The sequence below is a fragment of the Macaca fascicularis genome, chromosome 16, assembly GCF_037993035.2.
Source record: "Macaca fascicularis isolate 582-1 chromosome 16, T2T-MFA8v1.1".
Taxonomy (NCBI): Eukaryota; Metazoa; Chordata; class Mammalia; order Primates; family Cercopithecidae; genus Macaca; species Macaca fascicularis.
In genome coordinates, this window is record NC_088390.1 from 4,166,569 (window position 1) to 4,185,792 (window position 19,224).

At 44.3% G+C, this 19,224-nt stretch overlaps 1 protein-coding gene and 1 pseudogene across 5 annotated transcripts in view; one reads left to right on the forward strand and one right to left on the reverse strand.

The window, feature by feature from the left end:
• Positions 1 to 19,224, reverse strand: part of ZZEF1 (zinc finger ZZ-type and EF-hand domain containing 1) — a 140,767-nt gene that overhangs the window by 110,579 nt on the left and 10,964 nt on the right. For all 5 annotated transcript variants that reach the window (XR_012425143.1, XM_074018267.1, XM_074018266.1 and 2 more), the window contains exons 2-5: positions 12,443 to 12,587; positions 4,987 to 5,181; positions 2,293 to 2,464; positions 632 to 831 (exon numbers count right to left, since the gene is read on the reverse strand). Coding sequence is in view for 2 of the 5 variants with exons in the window: in XM_005582549.5 (XP_005582606.3) it covers positions 632 to 831; positions 2,293 to 2,464; positions 4,987 to 5,181; positions 12,443 to 12,587 (712 nt within the window). In the remaining 3 variants the exon portion in view is untranslated. The remainder of the gene's footprint in view (positions 1 to 631; positions 832 to 2,292; positions 2,465 to 4,986; positions 5,182 to 12,442; positions 12,588 to 19,224) is intronic.
• On the forward strand, positions 2,602 to 2,696 carry LOC123569652 (small nucleolar RNA U13; annotated as a pseudogene).

Genomic DNA, 19,224 nt, shown 5'->3' on the forward strand with positions numbered 1-19,224 from the left:
CCAGCCTGGGTGACAAAAAAAGATCCTGTCTAAATATATATATATATATTTTAATATATAAATAAAATATATATGATATATATAAATATATATTTTTTAATGAAAAAAATGGTTCCATGGTTCTTATACAATTTCTTTCTTTCTTTTTTTTGTTTGAGATGGAGTTTTGCTCTGTCATCCAGGCTGGTGTGCAGTGGCGTGATCTCCGCTCACTGCAGCTGTAGCCTCCTGGGTTCAAGTGATTCTTCTGCCTCAGTCCCCCAAGTGGCTGGGATTACAGGTGTGCAGCACCATGTAATCAGGTGGTGCAGCACCATGCCTGGATAATTTTTGTATTTTTAGTAGAGACGGGGTTTCACCATGTTGGCCAGGCTGGTTTCAAACTCCTGATCTCAAGTGATCCATCTGCCTTGGCCTCCCAAAGTGCTAGGATTACAGGCGAGTCAGCAGGCCCCGAGGCTTTTCTATAATTTCTACAACACTTAATGAATGAAATAATGACCACTTTTGTGTACGTCCTAAGAAGCAAACCAAATCTCAAAAACTAACAGCCTCTCCACTTCAAAGGGCCTTCTGCTAAAAAATAGTACTTCCTTGCCTCTCCCTATCCCCTGAGTTCTGTTGGACTTACAGAGCTGACTGACGTTGGCATTTTCCAGCAGCGTCACATAACCAGTGACATTGCTGGGGATGTGCACGTCTCGGACTTCCTGAAGATCGCTGGCATTCCTCCCCACAGCTACTGTCACCTGCTGTGGCATGTAGCTCTGGTCAGTGGCAGCCACTGCAATGGACAAGTGCCTAAGCACAACATCTGGCTTCATTTTTAAACTGGAAAACACAAAAAGCAGAAACTACAAATGTTTATAGGAGTCAAGAACTGACAGGATCCAGAAGTCCCATCTCAAACAGCTTACATTTGATATACCCAAAGACTGATTTTCCTAACAGCCACCAACTTGAAATGCTGGCTATGAGTGTCAAAGTCCTTCTGCCCTTGACCTTCCCACATCTCTAAAAGATCTTTCAGTTCAAGATTAATCTTACGATTCCTTTTAAGTTATCTGTACAGCAAGAAAGAACAATATGAACATTCTAACAAACTCCCTTTACCTGGCAAAAAAGCAAATTGTAAACTGCATACAAAAAACTGAGTATATTCTCTCATCTATAAATTAGATGTCTAAAGGTCAAATGTGCCCTCTAAGAGGAAACAATACAATTATTTCTGGCACTTAGTTCTACCAATTGGAATTAGCCTGTTTTCTGAGGGGACAGGTGAAAATTTCAATAGCAGCTTCAGAGCTTCCAGAAATACCACTGTTTATTATCATCAGCTCCACTCCAGGATTCCTGACCATACCATTTCTTCTTCTAAAGTGACCAACTCAGTCACATACAGTGAATTTCAAAAATGTATAGAAAGAGGCCAGGCACGGTGGCTCATGCCTGTAATCCCAGCACTTTGGGAAGTCGGGAGTTCGAGACCAACCTGGCCAACATGGTGAAACCCTGTCTCTACTAAAAATAAAAAAATTAGCTGGGTGTGGCAGCAGGCACCTGTAATCCCAGCTACTCGGGAGGCTGAGGCAGGAGAACTGCTTGAGCCTAGAAGATGGAGGCTGCAGTGAGCAGAGATCATACCACTGCACTCCAGCCTGTGTGTCAGAGCAAGGCTCCGTCTCAAAAAAAAAAAAGAAAAAGAAATAAAAAATGTATAGAAAGGGACAGGGTGCAGTGGCTCATGCCTATAATCTCAACACTTTGGGAGGCCAAGGTAGGAGGATTAAGGCCAGGTGTTTGAGACAAGCCTGGGCAACGTAGTGAGGTCCCATTTCTACAAAAAAGTGGAAAGAAATTAGCCAGGCATGGTGGTGCATGTCTAAATCCCAGCTACTGAGACTGAGGCAGGAAGACTGCTTGAACCCAGGAGTCTGAGCTATGACTGCACCACTGCACTCCAGCCTGGGTGACAAAAAGAGATCCTGTTCAAAACAAAAAAAAGAGTAGAGAAAGGATATTCCAAAATACAATCACATGTAAGTACTTGCTCTTTGTGGTATTAATTTTCCTGAGAAACTAGCGAAAACAGATATGAAATCAGTACTAATCTAAAATTAATCAAATGTTACTTCCTCCTTTCAAATATCAGGGAAATTATTTATGAATATACAAGCCAGGTTACATGATTTTACATGAGTCATTTTACTTGATTCTTAAAGCACCTTCATAGACAGCCACTTAAAATACAAAGAGTAGACAGTTAAGAAGAAAACATTATATCCCACCCACCGAATCCAGTGTGAACAGGCACTGCCATCCGACTGCCAGTAGGATGAGGTTTCTCCATTTGTCATCTTGTCAATGTCTGCAGAGTTGGAGGACGTTTCTATATAAGCATAGCACTTTGCTACTGACTTGAGTTTATCCATCTCTGGGCTTCTAGTTAGATCTCCAGGGCTTTCTGTAGGGGAAACCAGAGTTGATTACATGACAGCTCTTTCACAAAGGGGAAAAAAAGAGTTATTTAAAATACCTAAGAGAAATACACTTGGTACTTTGGCCCTAGAAACACAAACCTTCCTTAAAATCTCCTTCCAGATCCTTCTGCAGTTCATCAGTGTCATGAGTGGATTTTCATGCACATGTGTCAAATGTGCCTCCCTCAAACTGTTACATCGTTGGCACATTTGACACATGTCCCTCAAACTGTTACCGGACGTGAAAATCATATGCCACCTTCCAAAGAATCCACTGGCCAAGGATTACCCCATCGTCTCCCATTAGTGCAATTCTTGAATCACTGATAGATTTGCAAAACCATGCCGAGAAGAAAATGGTAAATTACGGTTTGAATTTACACTTTTTAAATGATGAGTGACACTTTTTAAGCTGCTTGTTTCTGAGTACAGTCTGGTCCTGCCCTCTTCCATGTTCTTCTGGGTTAATTCATATATTTTATATACATGATCAAATGTATATATAAACATACATTTAATAGCTAACATTTACTTGAGTGTTTACTATAACCCATGCACTTTTTTTTGTTGAGATTTTTTTGAGAGGGTCTTATTCTGTTGCTCAGGCTGGAGTGCAGTGGTGTGATCACAGCTCACTGCAGCCTGGATCTCCTAGGCTCAAGTGATCCTCCTGCCTTACCCCAAGTAGCTGGGACTACAGGCATGCACCACCATCCCTGGCTAATTTTTAAAAATTTTTGGAGAGATGGGGTCATCCCTGTGTTGACCAGGCTGGTGTCAAACTCCTGGCTTCAAGTGATCTTCCCGCTTCGGCCTCCCAAAGTACCGGGATTATAGGCATCAGCCACTGTGCCTAGCCATGTGCTTTTTATACATTCTTTATGTATTAATTCATTTTAAAAATAAAGAAACTGGCTGGCCTCAGTGGCTTACGCCTGTAATCCCAGCACTTTAGGAGGTCAAGGCAGGCAGATCACTTGAGGTAAGGAGTTCGAGACCAGCCTGGCCAACATGGTGAAACCCGTCTCTACTAAAAATACAAAAATTAGCCAGGCATGGTGGCACGTGCCTGTAATCCCAGTTACTCAGGAGGCTGAAGCACGAGAATTGCTTAAACCTGGGAGGCAGAGGTTGCGGTGAGCCGAGATCACACCACTGCACATCAGCCTGGGAGACAGAGTGAGACTGTCACAAAAAAGTAAATAAAGAAACTAAGGAACACAGAGTTAAATAACTGCCCAAGGGTAGAGTTACTAAAAAATTTAGTCAGTCAATTGTATCATTAATATGCTACAAAATGTATTTTTGTTACCTAGAATGTCATTTGTTTTTGACTCTGCTTATGATATTTTTTTTTGCTGTGAGGAAGGTTAAATTTTCATACAGACCAATTTATTAATCTTTTCTTTCACAGATTCTGGAGTTCATGCCTGGTTAGAAAGGCTGTTCCCTACTTCACAAAGTGGAACTCTTTTCTTCCAATATTTTTAGCATTTTATTTTTAGCTGAACTTTTTGATCATCTGAAATTTATTTTAGTGAATGGAATGTATTAAGAATCTAGTTTCAGCCAGGTGATGGCTCACACCTGTAATCCCAGCACTTTGGGAAGCTGAGGTGGGTGGATCATCTGAGGTCAGGAGTTTGAGACCAGTCTGACCAACACGGTGAAACCCTGTTTCTACTAAAAATATAGAAATTAGCCAGGCGTGGTGGCACATGCCTGTAATCCCAGCTACTCAGGAGGCTGAGGTAGGTGAATTGCTCGAACTCAGGAGGCAGAGGCTGCAGAGATCATGCCATTGCACTTCAGCCTGGGCAACAAGAGCGAAACTCAAGTCTCCAAAAAAAAAAAAAAAAATCTAGTTTTATTTCTTCTTCAAATGGCTAACTAGGTGCCCTAACTCCATCTGCTGGCAGTTCACCTTTCCATCCTGATGTATGACGCTGACTTCATCTGGTACTCTATTCTCACATGTATATCGTGTCTATGTCTGGGCTCTGTTATGTTCCACAGACCTATCTATACACATCGTGAACTTCTGTTGCTATCTCCGAGTGCGGATGCGGTGGCTTCCCTCATTTATCCAGCAAATACTCATTGAATACCTACCATGCAACAGGCACACAGCAGCAATGAGGAAGCAGACAAGACAGACAACACACAAGTGAATCAATAATGCTACAACTTCAGATAACAATAAGCACGTTTTTGACCATTAAACCTGCCAAGGTGATCCTGACCAGAAGGTGGGGGGTGGGGGAGGTGTTAATTAGGTAGAGAGGAAAGGCATCCCTGAAGTCACATCTGAGCAGAGAATTGAATATCAGAAACCAGCTGTGTTAGGAAGGAAGCAAGGGAATGAGGAGAAAGATCACACTCTCATGTTACAAACTCATGACTTTACATTTTCAGAAATAAAGGCAGGGAAAAGATTTGGCTCATTTTACCAATACGACAGAAGAAATGGTAAGAGTATTTTCAGGAGAAACCCCCCCACACATACCCTTCTCCTTTTGTACCAGCTGATCCAGAGACTCCTTCAGCACGGAAGACCGCATGGTGCACATGTTCTTGCAGTGCTCCAGCATCGGGTAGGGCATCACTGCGCTGGAGAGCCGGTTGCGGTGCAGGAACCGCAGTATCATTGACGAGTGAGCATCAAGGCCTTCCTTCGACTCCGAAAATATGTCTATGAAACCTAAACAGACAACATCCATTTTTGGTGTTTTGGGGAAGCCACAGTAGTTTCCACATCCCCTGCCTGGTGGCCTATCTGAACTGGCTAAATTAAAAGCAGTCATTAACAATCTTCACTGATATTTTCAGTTTTAATTGTTTAAAAATCTAAGTTTTAAAGAAATGAACCAGTAGCATTCTGAACTTAAGAATTAATTCAGCCGGGTGCAGTGGCTCACGCTTGCAATCCCAGCACTTTGGGAGGCCAAGGCAGGCGGATTACCTGAGGTCAAGAGTTCGATACCAGCCTGGCCAACATGGTGAAACCCCATCTCTACTAAAAATACAAAAAAATTAGCCAGGTATGGTGGTGGGTGCCTGTAATCCCAGCTACTTGGGAGGCTGAGACAGGAGAATCACTTGAACTCAGGAGGTGGAGGTTGCAGTGAGCCCAGATCATGCCATTGCACTCCAGCCTGGGCAACAAGAGCGAAACTCCGTCTCAAAAAAAAAAAGAATTAATTTTAGTTGAAAATAATTTTAGGGCCGGGCGTGGTGGCTCAAGCCTGTAATCCCAGCACTTTGGGAGGCCGAGACGGGCGGATCACGAGGTCAGGAGATCGAGACCAGCCTGGCTAACACGGTGAAACCCCGTCTCTACTAAAAAATACAAAAAACTAGCCGGGTGAGGTGGCGGGCGCCTGTAGTCCCAACTACTCGGGAGGCTGAGGCAGGAGAATGGCGTAAACCCGGGAGGCGGAGCTTGTAGTGAGCTGAGATCCGGCCACAGCACTCCAGCCTGGGCGACAGAGCGAGACTCCGTCTCAAAAAAAAAAAAAAAAAAGAAAATAATTTTAGAAGACTTAGAATAATGATTATTTGTTTCAATCCAAACTTCAAAAACGTATAAGCACTTAAACACTAATAGACGTTTTTAAGGAAGTCTTGTATATAGAATACAGGGTAGAAATAAAGTTCAGTGCATTAAGAGTAAAAGCGTAACTGCTTTTATACTAAGACACTAAGACAATGATTATGACAATACAACCACCACCATTACCACAGTTTCCAACGGCATTTTACAACCAATAAGGTGCTTCCACATACATATCATTCCGTCCTCACAGTAAGGTGAGGGGGAGGCACAGACAGTACAGGTATCCTTTTTAAAAACTGAGGAAAATGAGGCTCAGGTGACACACCAAGATGTCACCTGATAATAGGGAGCACCCCATGAGGCCATCAGTACAGGCTGGGAGAGAGAAAGCAGGGTGACAGCAGTGGTAACCATGGGCATTTGAGTCACTTCCTCATGTAATTTACCTGTGCCTTCAGGACCTGCTCAAGCCCAATCACATATATACCACTTCCATCAGATGACGGAATGCTGCTGTGCACACCCAACTTTAGGCTGGATGGGTGAGAAAGCACCCAGTTCATGACAGGCAGTTCAGGTCACACGGTAAATTGCTGACCCATAGTCAAATGTTCAGTTTCTACCAAGGCCCAGAGCTGTCTCTCAAAAGAAGAGTAGTTATCTGCAGAAGATGGTAGGGCCTTGCTCCAAAATCCTAAAGGCCTCTGCTGTGATTCACCTGTGGGGGTCTGCCAGAGGCTCCAAACAGCATCTCTGTCTGCCACTGACACCTCAAGCACCACTGGATCTGCTGAGTCATAGGACGCAACTGGCAGAACAGCTTGCACTGCAGCCTGGACCTGTTGCAGAGCCTTGTCCTGTCCTGGACCCCTCTCAAAACCGACAGGCTTTCGGGTCACGGGATAAATGGGCCAGAGTCACACACCCAAATGAGGAATGCATTGCCTCCAAATCCCAGGTGATCCACTAAGTGTTGTGCCTCTCTCTTGGTTGTAGGAGGGGCCAAACACAGCAACTTACCCTTTATCTTAGAAAGAGTATCCTGACAGCCCCACACCACTGGACCCCTAAACATTTCACTGAGGTAGAAGGTCCCTGAATGTATTTCAGATTTATTTCCCACCCCCTGGCACACAAATGTCTCACCAGTTAAGTCCAGTGTGTTTGCTACTTCTCACTCACTGAGTCCAATCTGCATAACGTCATCAATGTAATGTACCAGCGTGATATCTTGTGGAAGGGAAAGTGATCGAGATCTCCGCAAACAATATTACGACACAGAACTGGAGAGTTGACATACCCGAAGTACGACAGTGAGGGTATATTGCTGGCCTTGCCAGCTGAAGGCACATTGCTTCTGGTGGGCCTTACGGACAGGAATGGAGAAAAGGGCATTTGCCAAGTCAATGGCTGCACACCAGGTCCAGGAGATGTGTCAATTTGCTCAAGCAACGAAACCACATCTGGCACAGCAGCTACAATCGCAGTCACCACTTGGGTAAGCTTACAATAATCCATTGACATCCTCCAATATTCATCCGTCTTCTGCACAGGCCAAATAGGACAGTTCAATGGGAACATGGTGGGAACCACCACCCCTGCATCTTTCAAGTTCTTGATGATGGCACCAATCTCTGCAGTCCCTCCAGGAGTGCGATATTGTTTCTATTTACTATTTTTCTAGGTAAAGCCAGCACTGATGGCTTTCATTTGGCCTTTCCCACTGTAACAGCTCTCAGCCTACTGGTCAGGGAGCCAATGTGGGGACTCTGCCAGATGCTAATTATGCCTATTCCAATTATGCACTGGGTCCCATTCTTTCCCAATCAATGCTCTCATTTTAACAGTGACACCGCTGAGGCTGAGTGTGCACCTTTCATTGGAGGTCAGCCACTCATGTGATAGGAGCTTGTGTGTGATTTTCCACAATTTCAGCCCTTTGTCTAAAGGAGGTAAGACTCTCACCCAGGGCAATCTCGGAAGATGTGAGGCTAAGTATGCATTTCTGGAGACAGAATCCCTGAGATCATCCTCTTCTTTCATCACTCTGTCCAGCAAACTTAGGAGCACCAACCAACTTCATCACAGTCCTTGGTTCTCCACATATGGCCAAAGGTATCACGTATGGAGTCACTCAACTCCTCGATTCTCAAGAGAGGTGAATCGGGAATATCAAGTGCATTTACTTTGCACAACTCTCTTAACAGTTCACGCCAAGGACTATCAGTGTTCTCCATACTATTAGAAGTAGACTCCTTAGCATTTTTGGGTCTAGTAAGATTAAACAGTCAACTCCCAGAACTACAAAACCAACTGAAGGAATCCATCCTTAAAATTCTGTTCCTCAAATGCCGGGCGCAGTAGCTCATGCCTGTAATCCCAGCACTTTGGGAGGCCAACGAGGGGGAGATCACGAGGTCAGGAGTTGCAAGAGCAGCCTGGCTAACATGGTGAAACCCCGTCTCCACTAAAAATACAAAAATTATCTGGGTGCGGTGGCTACTCGGGAGGCTGAGGCAGAAGAATTGCTTGAACCCGGGAGGCAGAGGTTGCAGTGAGCCAAGATTGCACCATTGCACCCCAGCACGGGTGACAGAGCAAGACTCTGTCTCAGAAAAACAAACAAACAAACAAAAAAAATATATATATATATAAAGTTTCTCTAGAACCCCTTCTGGTATCAAAATCTGTATGAGTCAGGGTTCTCCAGAGGGACAGAAACAATAGGATATACGTATATATAAAAGGGAGTTTATTAAGGAGAATTCGCTCACACAATCACAAGGCAAAGTTCCATGACAGGCCGTCTGCAAGCTGAGGAAGAAAGAAGCCAGGAGTGGCTCAGTCTTTTTCTTTTTTTTTTTTTTGAGACGGAGTCTTGCTCTGTCACCCAGGCTGGAGTGCAGTGGCCAGATCTCAGCTCACTGCAAGCTCCGCCTCCCAGGTTTATGCCATTCTCCTGCCTCAGCCTCCCGAGTAGCTGGGACTACAGGTGCCCGCCACCTCGCCCGGCTATTTTTTTGTATTTTTTTAGTAGAGACGGGGTTTCACCGTGTTAGCCGGGATCGTCTCTCGATCTCCTGACCTCGTGATCCGCCCATCTCGGCCTCCCAAAGTGCTGGGATTACAGGCTTGAGCCACCGCGCCCGGCCTGGCTCAGTCTTTTTCTTAGCTGACTCCACAGTAATACCTGAGCTTCATATTTAGGACACTGCTGATGCTGCACTGATCTGCTCAAATCCTATGTGAAAAAACAGATTTGGTGCAGTGGCTCACACTTGTAATCCCAACATTTCAGGAGGCCAAGGCAGGTGGATTGCCTGAGCTCAGGGGTTCAAGACCAGACCGGGCAACACGGCAAAACGCTGTATCTATATTAAAAACAAAACAAAAACTTGTTCATATAATGGAAAAAGTATTTTCATATGCTGAAACGTTTGGTAAATTAATTTAGCCTTCAGTAAATGAATTCCAAGCCTAATGAATTTGGAAAAGGTACTATTTTCTTTTTTTAAACGCTTAAGCACCAACACCATGAGATACAAAAGGAACTAGTTTTAGTGTAGGTGAAAGTTAGCAACTAAAAAATCCGACCACCAAAGCAACTTCAGCTTACAAAGGTTCATTCCAAGACTGATGAACTGGGTGCCGATGAAAAGTTTTGAGTAGGAAGCCCTAAGTCATAAGCCTGTTATGTAAGCGCCTTGAGATCTGGACCCTGACGTTTTCTCAGTCTCATCCCCCAGCACAGCAGTGCACTATGAATTATCTGTTGGTGGATTCCCTGGTCTCAATCCCTTTGCTTTCCTCCCCACAACTGTCTGAGGTGTCCAAATAAAGCTCCTGATGCTATCCACATGCTGGTAATTCAAAAGTGGAGTAATATGTAAACACTAAGATAAAAGCTAGCTAAAGATAATTCAGGCCGGGTGCAGCAGCTCATGCCCGTAATTCCAACACTTTGGGAGGCCAAGACGGGTGGATCACTTGAGGTCAGGAGTTCAAGACCAGCCTCTGGCCAGTATGGTAAAACCCCATCTCTACTAAAAACATAAAAATTGGACATGGTGGCAGATGCCTGTGCTCCCAGCTACTCGGGAGGCTGAGGCACAAGAATCACTTGAACCCAGGAAGTGGAGGCTGCAGCGAATGGAGATCCCGTTGCACTCCAGCCTGGGTGACAGAGCAAGACTCTGTCTCAAAAGAAAAAAAATAATAATAATTTTAATTGCCATGAGACTAGGGAAAAAGTTAAATAATTAAATAATTATTTAATTTAATTTTTATAAAAATTAAATAATTAAAGACAACCTGAAGGAGAATGGAAATACATGTTTTGTTTTGTTTTTTTGAGACAGGGTCTCGCTCTATCACCAGGGTTGGAGTACACTGGCATGATCACGGCTCACTGCTGCCTCAACCTCCTGGTCTCAAGCAATCCTCCTGCCTCAGCATCCCGAGTAGCTGAGACCAATGTTGCACACCACCATGACCTGCTAATTTTTTTCTTAAGAGATGGGGTCTCACCATGTTGCCCTGGCTGGTCTCAACTCCTGGCCTCAAGCAATCCTTACACTTCGGCTTCCCAAAGTGCTGAGATTACAGGCATGAGCCACCACGTCTGGCTGGAAATATACATTCTTCATTAACATATGGAAACTACCCCTCCCTAGCTCAATACGTCACTCAGCAGTAAGTAAGCCAGAGGGGCCAAGAGCAATCAGATTTACATTTATGTGTCTATCAAATCTATTTTGCCTCCATTGCTGCCCTAGTGACCCATAAGTATTATGACACCAAGTACACAGAGCAGGAAAAGTGCTAAGGTGAAGTAAACCAAGACTAAAACAAAAATGCACAAAGTTTCTTTCTCTTTCAAACACAATTGTCTTCTCACTGGAAAAAACAAATACTAATTTTATCATGATTCTGTCTTTATGTAAGTCTGAGCTCCCCAAAAAAAAAACATACAAAAACACAGGCCATGTCTTTTCTTTTTTTTTTTTCTCAGAGGGAGTTTTGCTCTTGTTGCCCAGGCTGGAGTGCAATGGCGCGATCTCAGCTCACTGCAATCGCCACCTCCCAGGGTTCAGGTGATTCTCCTGCCTCAGCCTCCCGAAGAGCTGGGATTACAGGCATGCGCCAACACACCCGGCTGATTTTTGTATTTTTAGTAGAGAAGGAGTTTCTCCATGTTGGTCAGGCTGGTTTTGAACTCCCAACCTCAGGTTGGGAACTCTGCCCACCTCGGCCTCCTAAAGTGCTGGGATTACAGGCATGAGCCACTGTGCTCCGCCGGCATTGCTTAATTTTAAGCTATTTTTATTCTCACTTAAATTTCTGTATATAGTAGTCCTCCCTTATCCACAATTTCAGTTACCTGTGGTCAATAAAGACCCCAAAATAGGTAAGTATGGTTCAGATACTGTGAGACAGAGAGAGAGAGAGGGGGGCCACATTCACATAATTTTTATTTGAGTATATTGTTATACAGGCTGGAGAGCAGTGGCGCGATCTCGGTTCACTGCAAGCTCCGCCTCCCGGGTTCCCACCATTCTCCTGCCTCAGCCTCCCGAGTAGCTGGGACTACAGGCGCCTGCACCACGCGCAGCTAATTTTTCTTTGTATTTTCAGTAGAGACGGGGTTTCACTGTGTTAGCCAGACTGGTCTCAATCTGACCTTGTGATCCACCCGCCTCAGCCTCCCGAAGTGCTGGGATTACAGGCGTGAGCCACTGCACCCGGCCTGACCTCTTCTTATTATGCCTAATTTATACATCAGAATTTATCGTAAGTATATATGTATCAGAAAAATATATAGTATATACAAGGTTGGGTACTATCCTTGGTTTCAGGCACCCACTGGGGGTGCTGGAACATCTTCCGCATGTGTAAGGAGGGACTGCTATAACAGCTTTCTAAAAAAAAGCCACTAAGCGCTTACCACACGCCAAAAAAGAAACGCCCCAAATGTGAGGACACAGCAGAAATAACACAGCAGGTCCCTGCCCTCATGGAACTATAGTATAGGAGTGAAGACAAACACTTTACTAATAACTGAATAATGAATTGATCAATTACAATGGTAATATGTTGCAAAAAGAAAGCAAGATGCTAAGAGAATGAACAGCAAAGGTCAAGGAGGGCTTCTGTAGCGAAATACAGAGAACCAATAAGGAAGGCGGCCACTTGACAAGGGTTCCTGTCATAAAACGGTACAACTGCTTAGCCACCACCGTAGCGGGGGATGAAGATGATGACTATAGGAAATGCTAATTCAGATCACGTGCCTACTGAACACTGTTGGGGGAGTTTACTGCATGTGGCCACAGTTTTGCCTAATTTCAATCAGTAATAGGGCAAAGTTCACTTTGGTTCTGAGACAGCACTGAGATGGAAGCCTCACCTGGAACCAGAGAGCAGGCCTGCAGCTGTCTGATGATGTGGCTCAGCTCCCCCTGCAGATTAGCGCCACTGCAATTCTTGAGGGCCTCCAGCATGTTCTCCGCATCAACTGTCCCATCACCCTCAGCATCAAACTGGGCAAAGGCCTAAAGATAAGAGATGCAAGAAAATCAGAGCTGTTTCAAGTAACTCTTTATTTTATTTAAAATTCTCAAGACCAGTGATTTATTTATTTTTGGTTTCGGGGAGAAGAGTCCATATATATCAATCAAAGATAAACTGAGAACAGGAACTCACTGTGCTTTGTAGGATGTATGTATGCAAGTACACACGTATACGCAATTTTATCATCTTATTTGCAATCCAACCTATATTCCAAGAGAATAACCATTTAGTAATCCAAGAGAGTAATTACACAGTAAGTCTCCTTCCCACTAAATAATTTCAGAAGGAAGCAGCCACCGTCAAGTTTTTCAACCGGTTGCGAAGTGCCAGAATATAAAGAATTGGCTTAGAACAGAGGCTCGAGTTAGCTGGGCTTTTTCTTTTCCTTTTTTGAGACAGAGTTTCACTCTTGTCGCCCAGGCCAGAGTGCAGTGGCACGACCTCAGCTCACTGCAACCTTTGCCTCCCAGGTTCAAGTGATTCTCCTGCCTCAGCCTCCCGAGTAGCTGGGATTACAGGCACCCACCACAACGCTCAGCTAATTTTATCTTTTTATTTATTTTTTATTTTTTGTATTTTCAGTAGAGATGGGGTTTCACCATGTTGGCCAGGCTGTTCTCAAACTCCTAACCTCAGGTGATCCGCCGGCCTCAGCCTCCCAAAGTGCTGGGATTACAGACGTGAGCCACTGCATCCACCTGGGCTTTTTCTTCTAAATACTCTGTGGACACAAGAGCTAACTTGGTTTATCTGTTTCACAGACCTGTTGTCGCCAACCTTTAATCGTAATCTAACTTGCCTCTTGCCCATGTTGGGCCATCTGGGGAACCTGGACAGTAGAGATTTGGTTTAAATCTGCTCTATCACTCTCTGTTATGTGACCTTATCGAAGCTTCTTTACCTCCATAAGCCACAGCTTCTTGATCTGAAAGATGGAGCAAATATTGTCAAACTCACAGGCTGCTGCCTGGATTAAGTAACATTTGAACAGAGCCCAGTACAGTGAAAGCACATCGGCCCTGTAGCGTTCCCCTTCTCCTTTCTACCCTCACCCTCTGGTGTCCCTGACCCCCTTCCTTTACATCCTACAAGACTTACCTCACTTAGTAACTTCCCTCTCTCCCCAGATTTCAATCCCTTCCTCAACAATGCCTTCTGTCCTCCTGCTGATACACTCACTCACACATTGCCCTCACCATGCAATGCTTCAGGAGTCTTCAAGCCTCCTTTCCAAGTAACCCTCTCTCTTTCTTAAAACTCCTGCCCCTTTTTCTTATTTCTCTCCTCCATGAAATAGGAAAGCATCCCACTGAGGTTTCATGACTAACATAAATACCCCTATTTCCATCATAGACCTCTGAACAATGCAGTGTTTAAGAGGAACACATGCAAATTCCTGTATTTGGGTCCAAAAACCATGGGCATAAATGCAGTATGGGGGACAGTGAGCTTAGAAGCAGCATGGAAAAGCTTTATTTTCGCCTCTGTTCAACCTGGCAAGATTATCCAATAAGTCAATAGGATCAAAGACTACACTAATCACGGTATAACATTCAAAAGGAGAGGAGGTATTATCTTTTTCTACTCTGACTAGACCCAATCAAGAAAGGTGAGTTTGGTTTTGAAGCCACACACCAAAAAGAAATGAATGGAAGGGATCAGAGGACAGAACCCACGACAGAGAGAAGACCAGAAACTGTGCCCTGTTGGGGGAATCTTAAGTGCGGGGAAAAGAGGCCCGGGAGTCACACAGTCCTGATGTGCTGTAATGGGGAGGAGGGAAGCAGCAGTTAAAATTAATGTCATTAATGTCATGAACACAAAGAAGGGAACAACAGACCCTGGGCCTACCTAAGCGGGGAGAGTGAGAGGAGGGAGAGGAGCAGAAAAAATAACTACTGGGTACTGGGCTTAGTTGCAATGTGTGCAACAAACCCCCGTGACATGAGTTTATGTCTATAACAAAACTGCACATGTATCCCCAAACCTAAAAAGTTAAAAAATAAAAATATGAGGTCGGGCACAGTGGCTCATGCCTGTAATCCCAGCACCTTGGGAGGCTGAGGCGGGCAGATCACCTGAAGTCAGGAGTTTGCAACTAGCCGGGCCAACATGGCAAAACCCCATCTCTACTAAAAATACAAAAATTAGCCGGGCGCGGTGGTAGGTGCCTGTAATCCCAGCTACTAGGGAGGCTGAGGCCGGAGAATCGCGTGAACCCGGGAGGTGGAGCTTGCAGTGAGCCAGGCTCTCGCCCTTGCACTCCAGCCTGGGTGACAGAGTGAGACTCCGTCTCAAAAGCAAAAATAAATAAGTAAAAATAAAAAGCTGTTGAAAATTAAAATATCACAACAAAACAAAAATCTCAAAGGAAAGGGTGGAAGGTGAAGTTGACCAAAGTGCCCACAAAGTAGAGCCAAAAGACGAAACTATGGAAACTGGGAGAGAAAAGCGAAGGAAAATCAGGAGACCCGTTCAAGAGGTCCCACATTAAATAACAGTTTAAGAAAGACGGAACACAGAAAATGTAGGGGAGGAAATCACTTCCATTATGATTCAAGATAATTTCCCCAAACTGAAGGACATGAGTTCTGTGACTGCAGGGGCTGATCACACTACACACAGAATAAAAGTGCATCACAGTGAAATGTGTAAGACTGAGGAGAAAGAGAAGTCCTACTTAGAGGAAGAAGAAACAGTTTCTACGTCAAAGGTCAAGAATCCGAGTATCAGCAGTCACACGGGAGCCAGAAGGCAATGAAAGCAGTGACTGCAACATTCTGGGGAGGGCTCTTTCTAACCCAGAAGTCAACACTCAGCCAAAATCCCATCAGCTGTGAGAGAGCAGAATAAAACCATTCTTACACATACAAGGTTCTCGAAAGATGAACGACTTAATCCTCCTTTTTCCAGAAAGCTACCGGAGGATGCAGCCACCAGGATAAAGAAATATGCCAAGATAGGAGAAAAACGGGATCCCAACAAGAGAAAACGAATCCCCAGGATGATGGACCTTCTCAGATGACATCCGCACAGCAGACCTAGAGAGGAACAAATCTAGATTAAAGCAGATCAGGATTCAGGAAATACTTCCTTGAGAAGACACGAGGTTGACAGAATGCCCATGTGTTTCAACGTATTGAACGTTTCTGCTAGAGGAGATTTAGACAACTGGCAGAGAATCTGGAACTAAATTAATGATAAAAGACCAAAAATTAGGAAAATAAAAGTGCCTATTCAATGATTAACTCCGAAGAAAATAAAAAGATGTATAAGAAAAAAAAAAAAAAAAGGCCAGATGCAGTGGCTCATGCCTGTAATCCCAGCACTTTGGAAGGCTGAGGTGGGTGGATTGCTTGAGTCCGGGAGTTCAAGACCAGTGTGGGCGATGTGGCAAAACCTCCTCTCTACAAAAATATACAAAAATTAGCCAGGCGTGGTGGCACACACCTGTAATCCCAGCTAGTCGAGAGGCTGAGGTAGGAGGATCACTTGAGCCTAGGAGGTCGAGGCTGCAGTGAGCCAAGACTGCACCACTATACTCCAGCCTGGGTGACAGAGCAAGACCCTGTCTCAAAAAAAAAGAAAGAAAAACAAAAACATGGTACTGTATGGCACAGCAATGTAAAGAACTTACGTAATCATAGTAAGGTAAAGGTCAAAGGGAGATTTAAACAAAATGGACAGAATTGTAGCGGGAGGACAGGGGACGTGCATGCACGGGCAAGGATGGGAAGGAGAAAGACAACTGAAGTCTCATCGCTGATGGTGAAAATAAAATAGATAAAGCCTAAAACTGAGAACAATCACAAAGAACATAAACATATTACTTGGTAATACAGAGTTAAATACTCAAGAACCAGCTAGAGTTGAAAAGTAATTGTTCTTGGGGAATAAGACATTGGGGCAGGACAGTAGGAAACCAGTGTTTCTTGTTCAAGTCTTGTTGGCTATATACTGTGCGCATGTATAACTGATAAAAATAAAAGCCTACATTTTCTCCTTTTTTTTTTCTTTTTTGAGCCACCAGGCTGGAATACAGTGGTGCGATCCTGGCTCACTTCAACCTCTGCCTCCAGAATTCAAGCGATTCCCATGCCTCAGCCTCCCGAAGTAGCTGGGATTAAAGGCATGCACCACCATATGTGGCTAATTTTTGTATTTTTCGTAGAGCTGGGGCTTCGCCATGTTGGCCAGGCTGGTCTCGAACTCCTGGCCTCAAGTGATCCACCTGCCTTGGCCTCCCAAAACGCTGGGATTACAGGTGTAAGCCACCTCGCCTGGCCAAAACCAAAGTTTCCAGAGTGTCCAAACATGGGGATAGACTGAATGAGATTTAAAACTTTTCTTCTGAAGCAGTGTGATACTTCATCTCCTCTAAATAAATTTGAGCAGAAATGTACCAACACAAAAAGGTGAAGATCATTAACTGAAAAAAGGAGGTTACAAAAGAATAGTAGAGAATGATCTTACGTTAGTTTGAAGAAAACTAACTTCGAGATCAGCGTAATACTGTGCGTGTGTGTGTGTGTGTGTGTGTGTACACATAAAAAAGACCTGAAAGAATAAATATTAAAATGTTAATAGTGGACCAGATGAGGTGCCTCACGCCTGTAATCCTAGCACTTTGGGAGGCTGAGGTGGGTGGAACTCACTCACTTGAGGTCAGGAGTTCAAGACCAGCCTGGCCAACATGGTAAAACTCCATTTCTACTAAAAATACAAAAATTAGTCAGGCCTGGTGGCACACACCTGTAGTCCCAGCTACTCGGGAGGCTGAGGCACAAGAATCGCTGGAACCCGGGAGGCGGAGGTTGCGGTGAGCCGAGATCATACCACTGCACTCCAGCCTCGGTGACAGAGACTCCATCTCCAAAAAAATAAGACGCTAATAGTGGTAATATAATGTTTTGTATTTTCTTATTCTTGCTTATCTGTATTTTTAATTTTCTGAAATCTACATATATTGCTTTGGTAATAATAAAAAAGAATTTTTAAACATTAAGAAATTTTAAGCACAACCCAAATACAAAAAGTGGAGCAGGCCGGGCGCAGCGGCTCACGCCTGTAATCCCAGCACTCTGGGAGGCCAAGGTGGGCGGATCACAAAGTCAGGAGATCGAGACTATCCTGGCTAACGTGGTGAAACCCCGTCCCTACCAAAAATACAAAAAATTCGCCGGGCATGGTGGCAGGCACCTGTAATCCCAGATACTCAGGAGGCTGAGGCAGGAGAATGGCAGGAACCCGGGAGGTGGAGCTTGCAATGAGCCGAGAGCACACCACTGCACTCCAGCCTGGACGACAGAGCCAGACTCCGTCTCAAAAAAAAAAAAAAAAAAAAAAAAAAAAGGTGGAGCCGGTGGGGGAAGGAGGAGGTGGCACAGAGCACAGCCTTGTATTCCCTGAGGCCCCACGGTGTGACCACTACACTACCAGAAACTAGCTCCTTCCCAACTTGTTCATATTATAGCATACTGAGAAAATAACGATATTTGTAAGACTCAAGGTCTGAGGAGAGTAGCACAGCTATCATTCATTCGGTTGGGAATGACACACAGACTGGGAAACTCTGAATCAATATTTGGGCACTCGTTAAACACCAGGCACTGAGTAGAGCATTTTACATGCTACAATGTCATTTATTCCTCATAACAGTAACAGTACTATTAACCTCCCCATCTTATAGTTGTACAGAGAGGTCAGGTAACTTGCCTGAGGTCACACAGCTGGTGTTTGCATCTAAGGCTCCAGGGTTCATGTTCTTCACCACAACTCCCTTCTCCTTCCTTTGACCAGATAACCCCTGGAGTTGCTTACCGTCTGGAGACCAAATGCTTAAAACCTCTTAGCGCCATTACTTTCCTCCATCTGTAAAACTTGCTTTCAGCACCTTTTGTCCAGGTGAACTCCTATCAACTCTAGAAGTGAGACGCACTCCCTCTAAATCTCAAGGTAGTGCTCAAGTCCTCCTTCCACCAAAACTTCCACAAATCAAGCACTCCCTGCACCTCCAACTTCCTACACAATTCCTGCTGTGTAACGCTAATAAAAATTCTATACAACCAAGGCTATAAAAATAAATCTTTTTTTTTTTCTTTTTGAGACAGGGTCTCCATGTACCACCCAGGCTAGAGTGCAGGAGCGTGATCACAGCTCACTGCAGACTTCATCTTCCAGGTTCAAGTGGTTCTCCCACCTCAGCCTCCTGAGTGGCTGGGACACGCTCAGCTAGTTTTTTATTTTTTTTGTAGAAACAAAGCCTCACTATTTACCCAGACTGGTCTCGAACTCCTGGTGTCAAGCAATCCTTCTGCTCTGGCCTGCCAGACTGCTGAGTTTATAGGCACGAGCCACTGTGCCAGGCCATTTTTGTTATTTTTAATAGATTCTATTGATTCGTCAATAGTTAATGAATATGATAAAAGGGATTTTCGAACAAAACAAAAACAAATAATTTTGGCTACGGAAAAAAATTACCACAGCTTTGTGAACAGCTTCACCAAATAATTATGTAATTTCCTAACACTCAGAAACTGACTGTCTTAAGAAAAGAAATGTTCAGGTTCACTACCCAGGAGTCTGAGGTGGGAAGATGACTTGAGCCTGCGAGTTCAA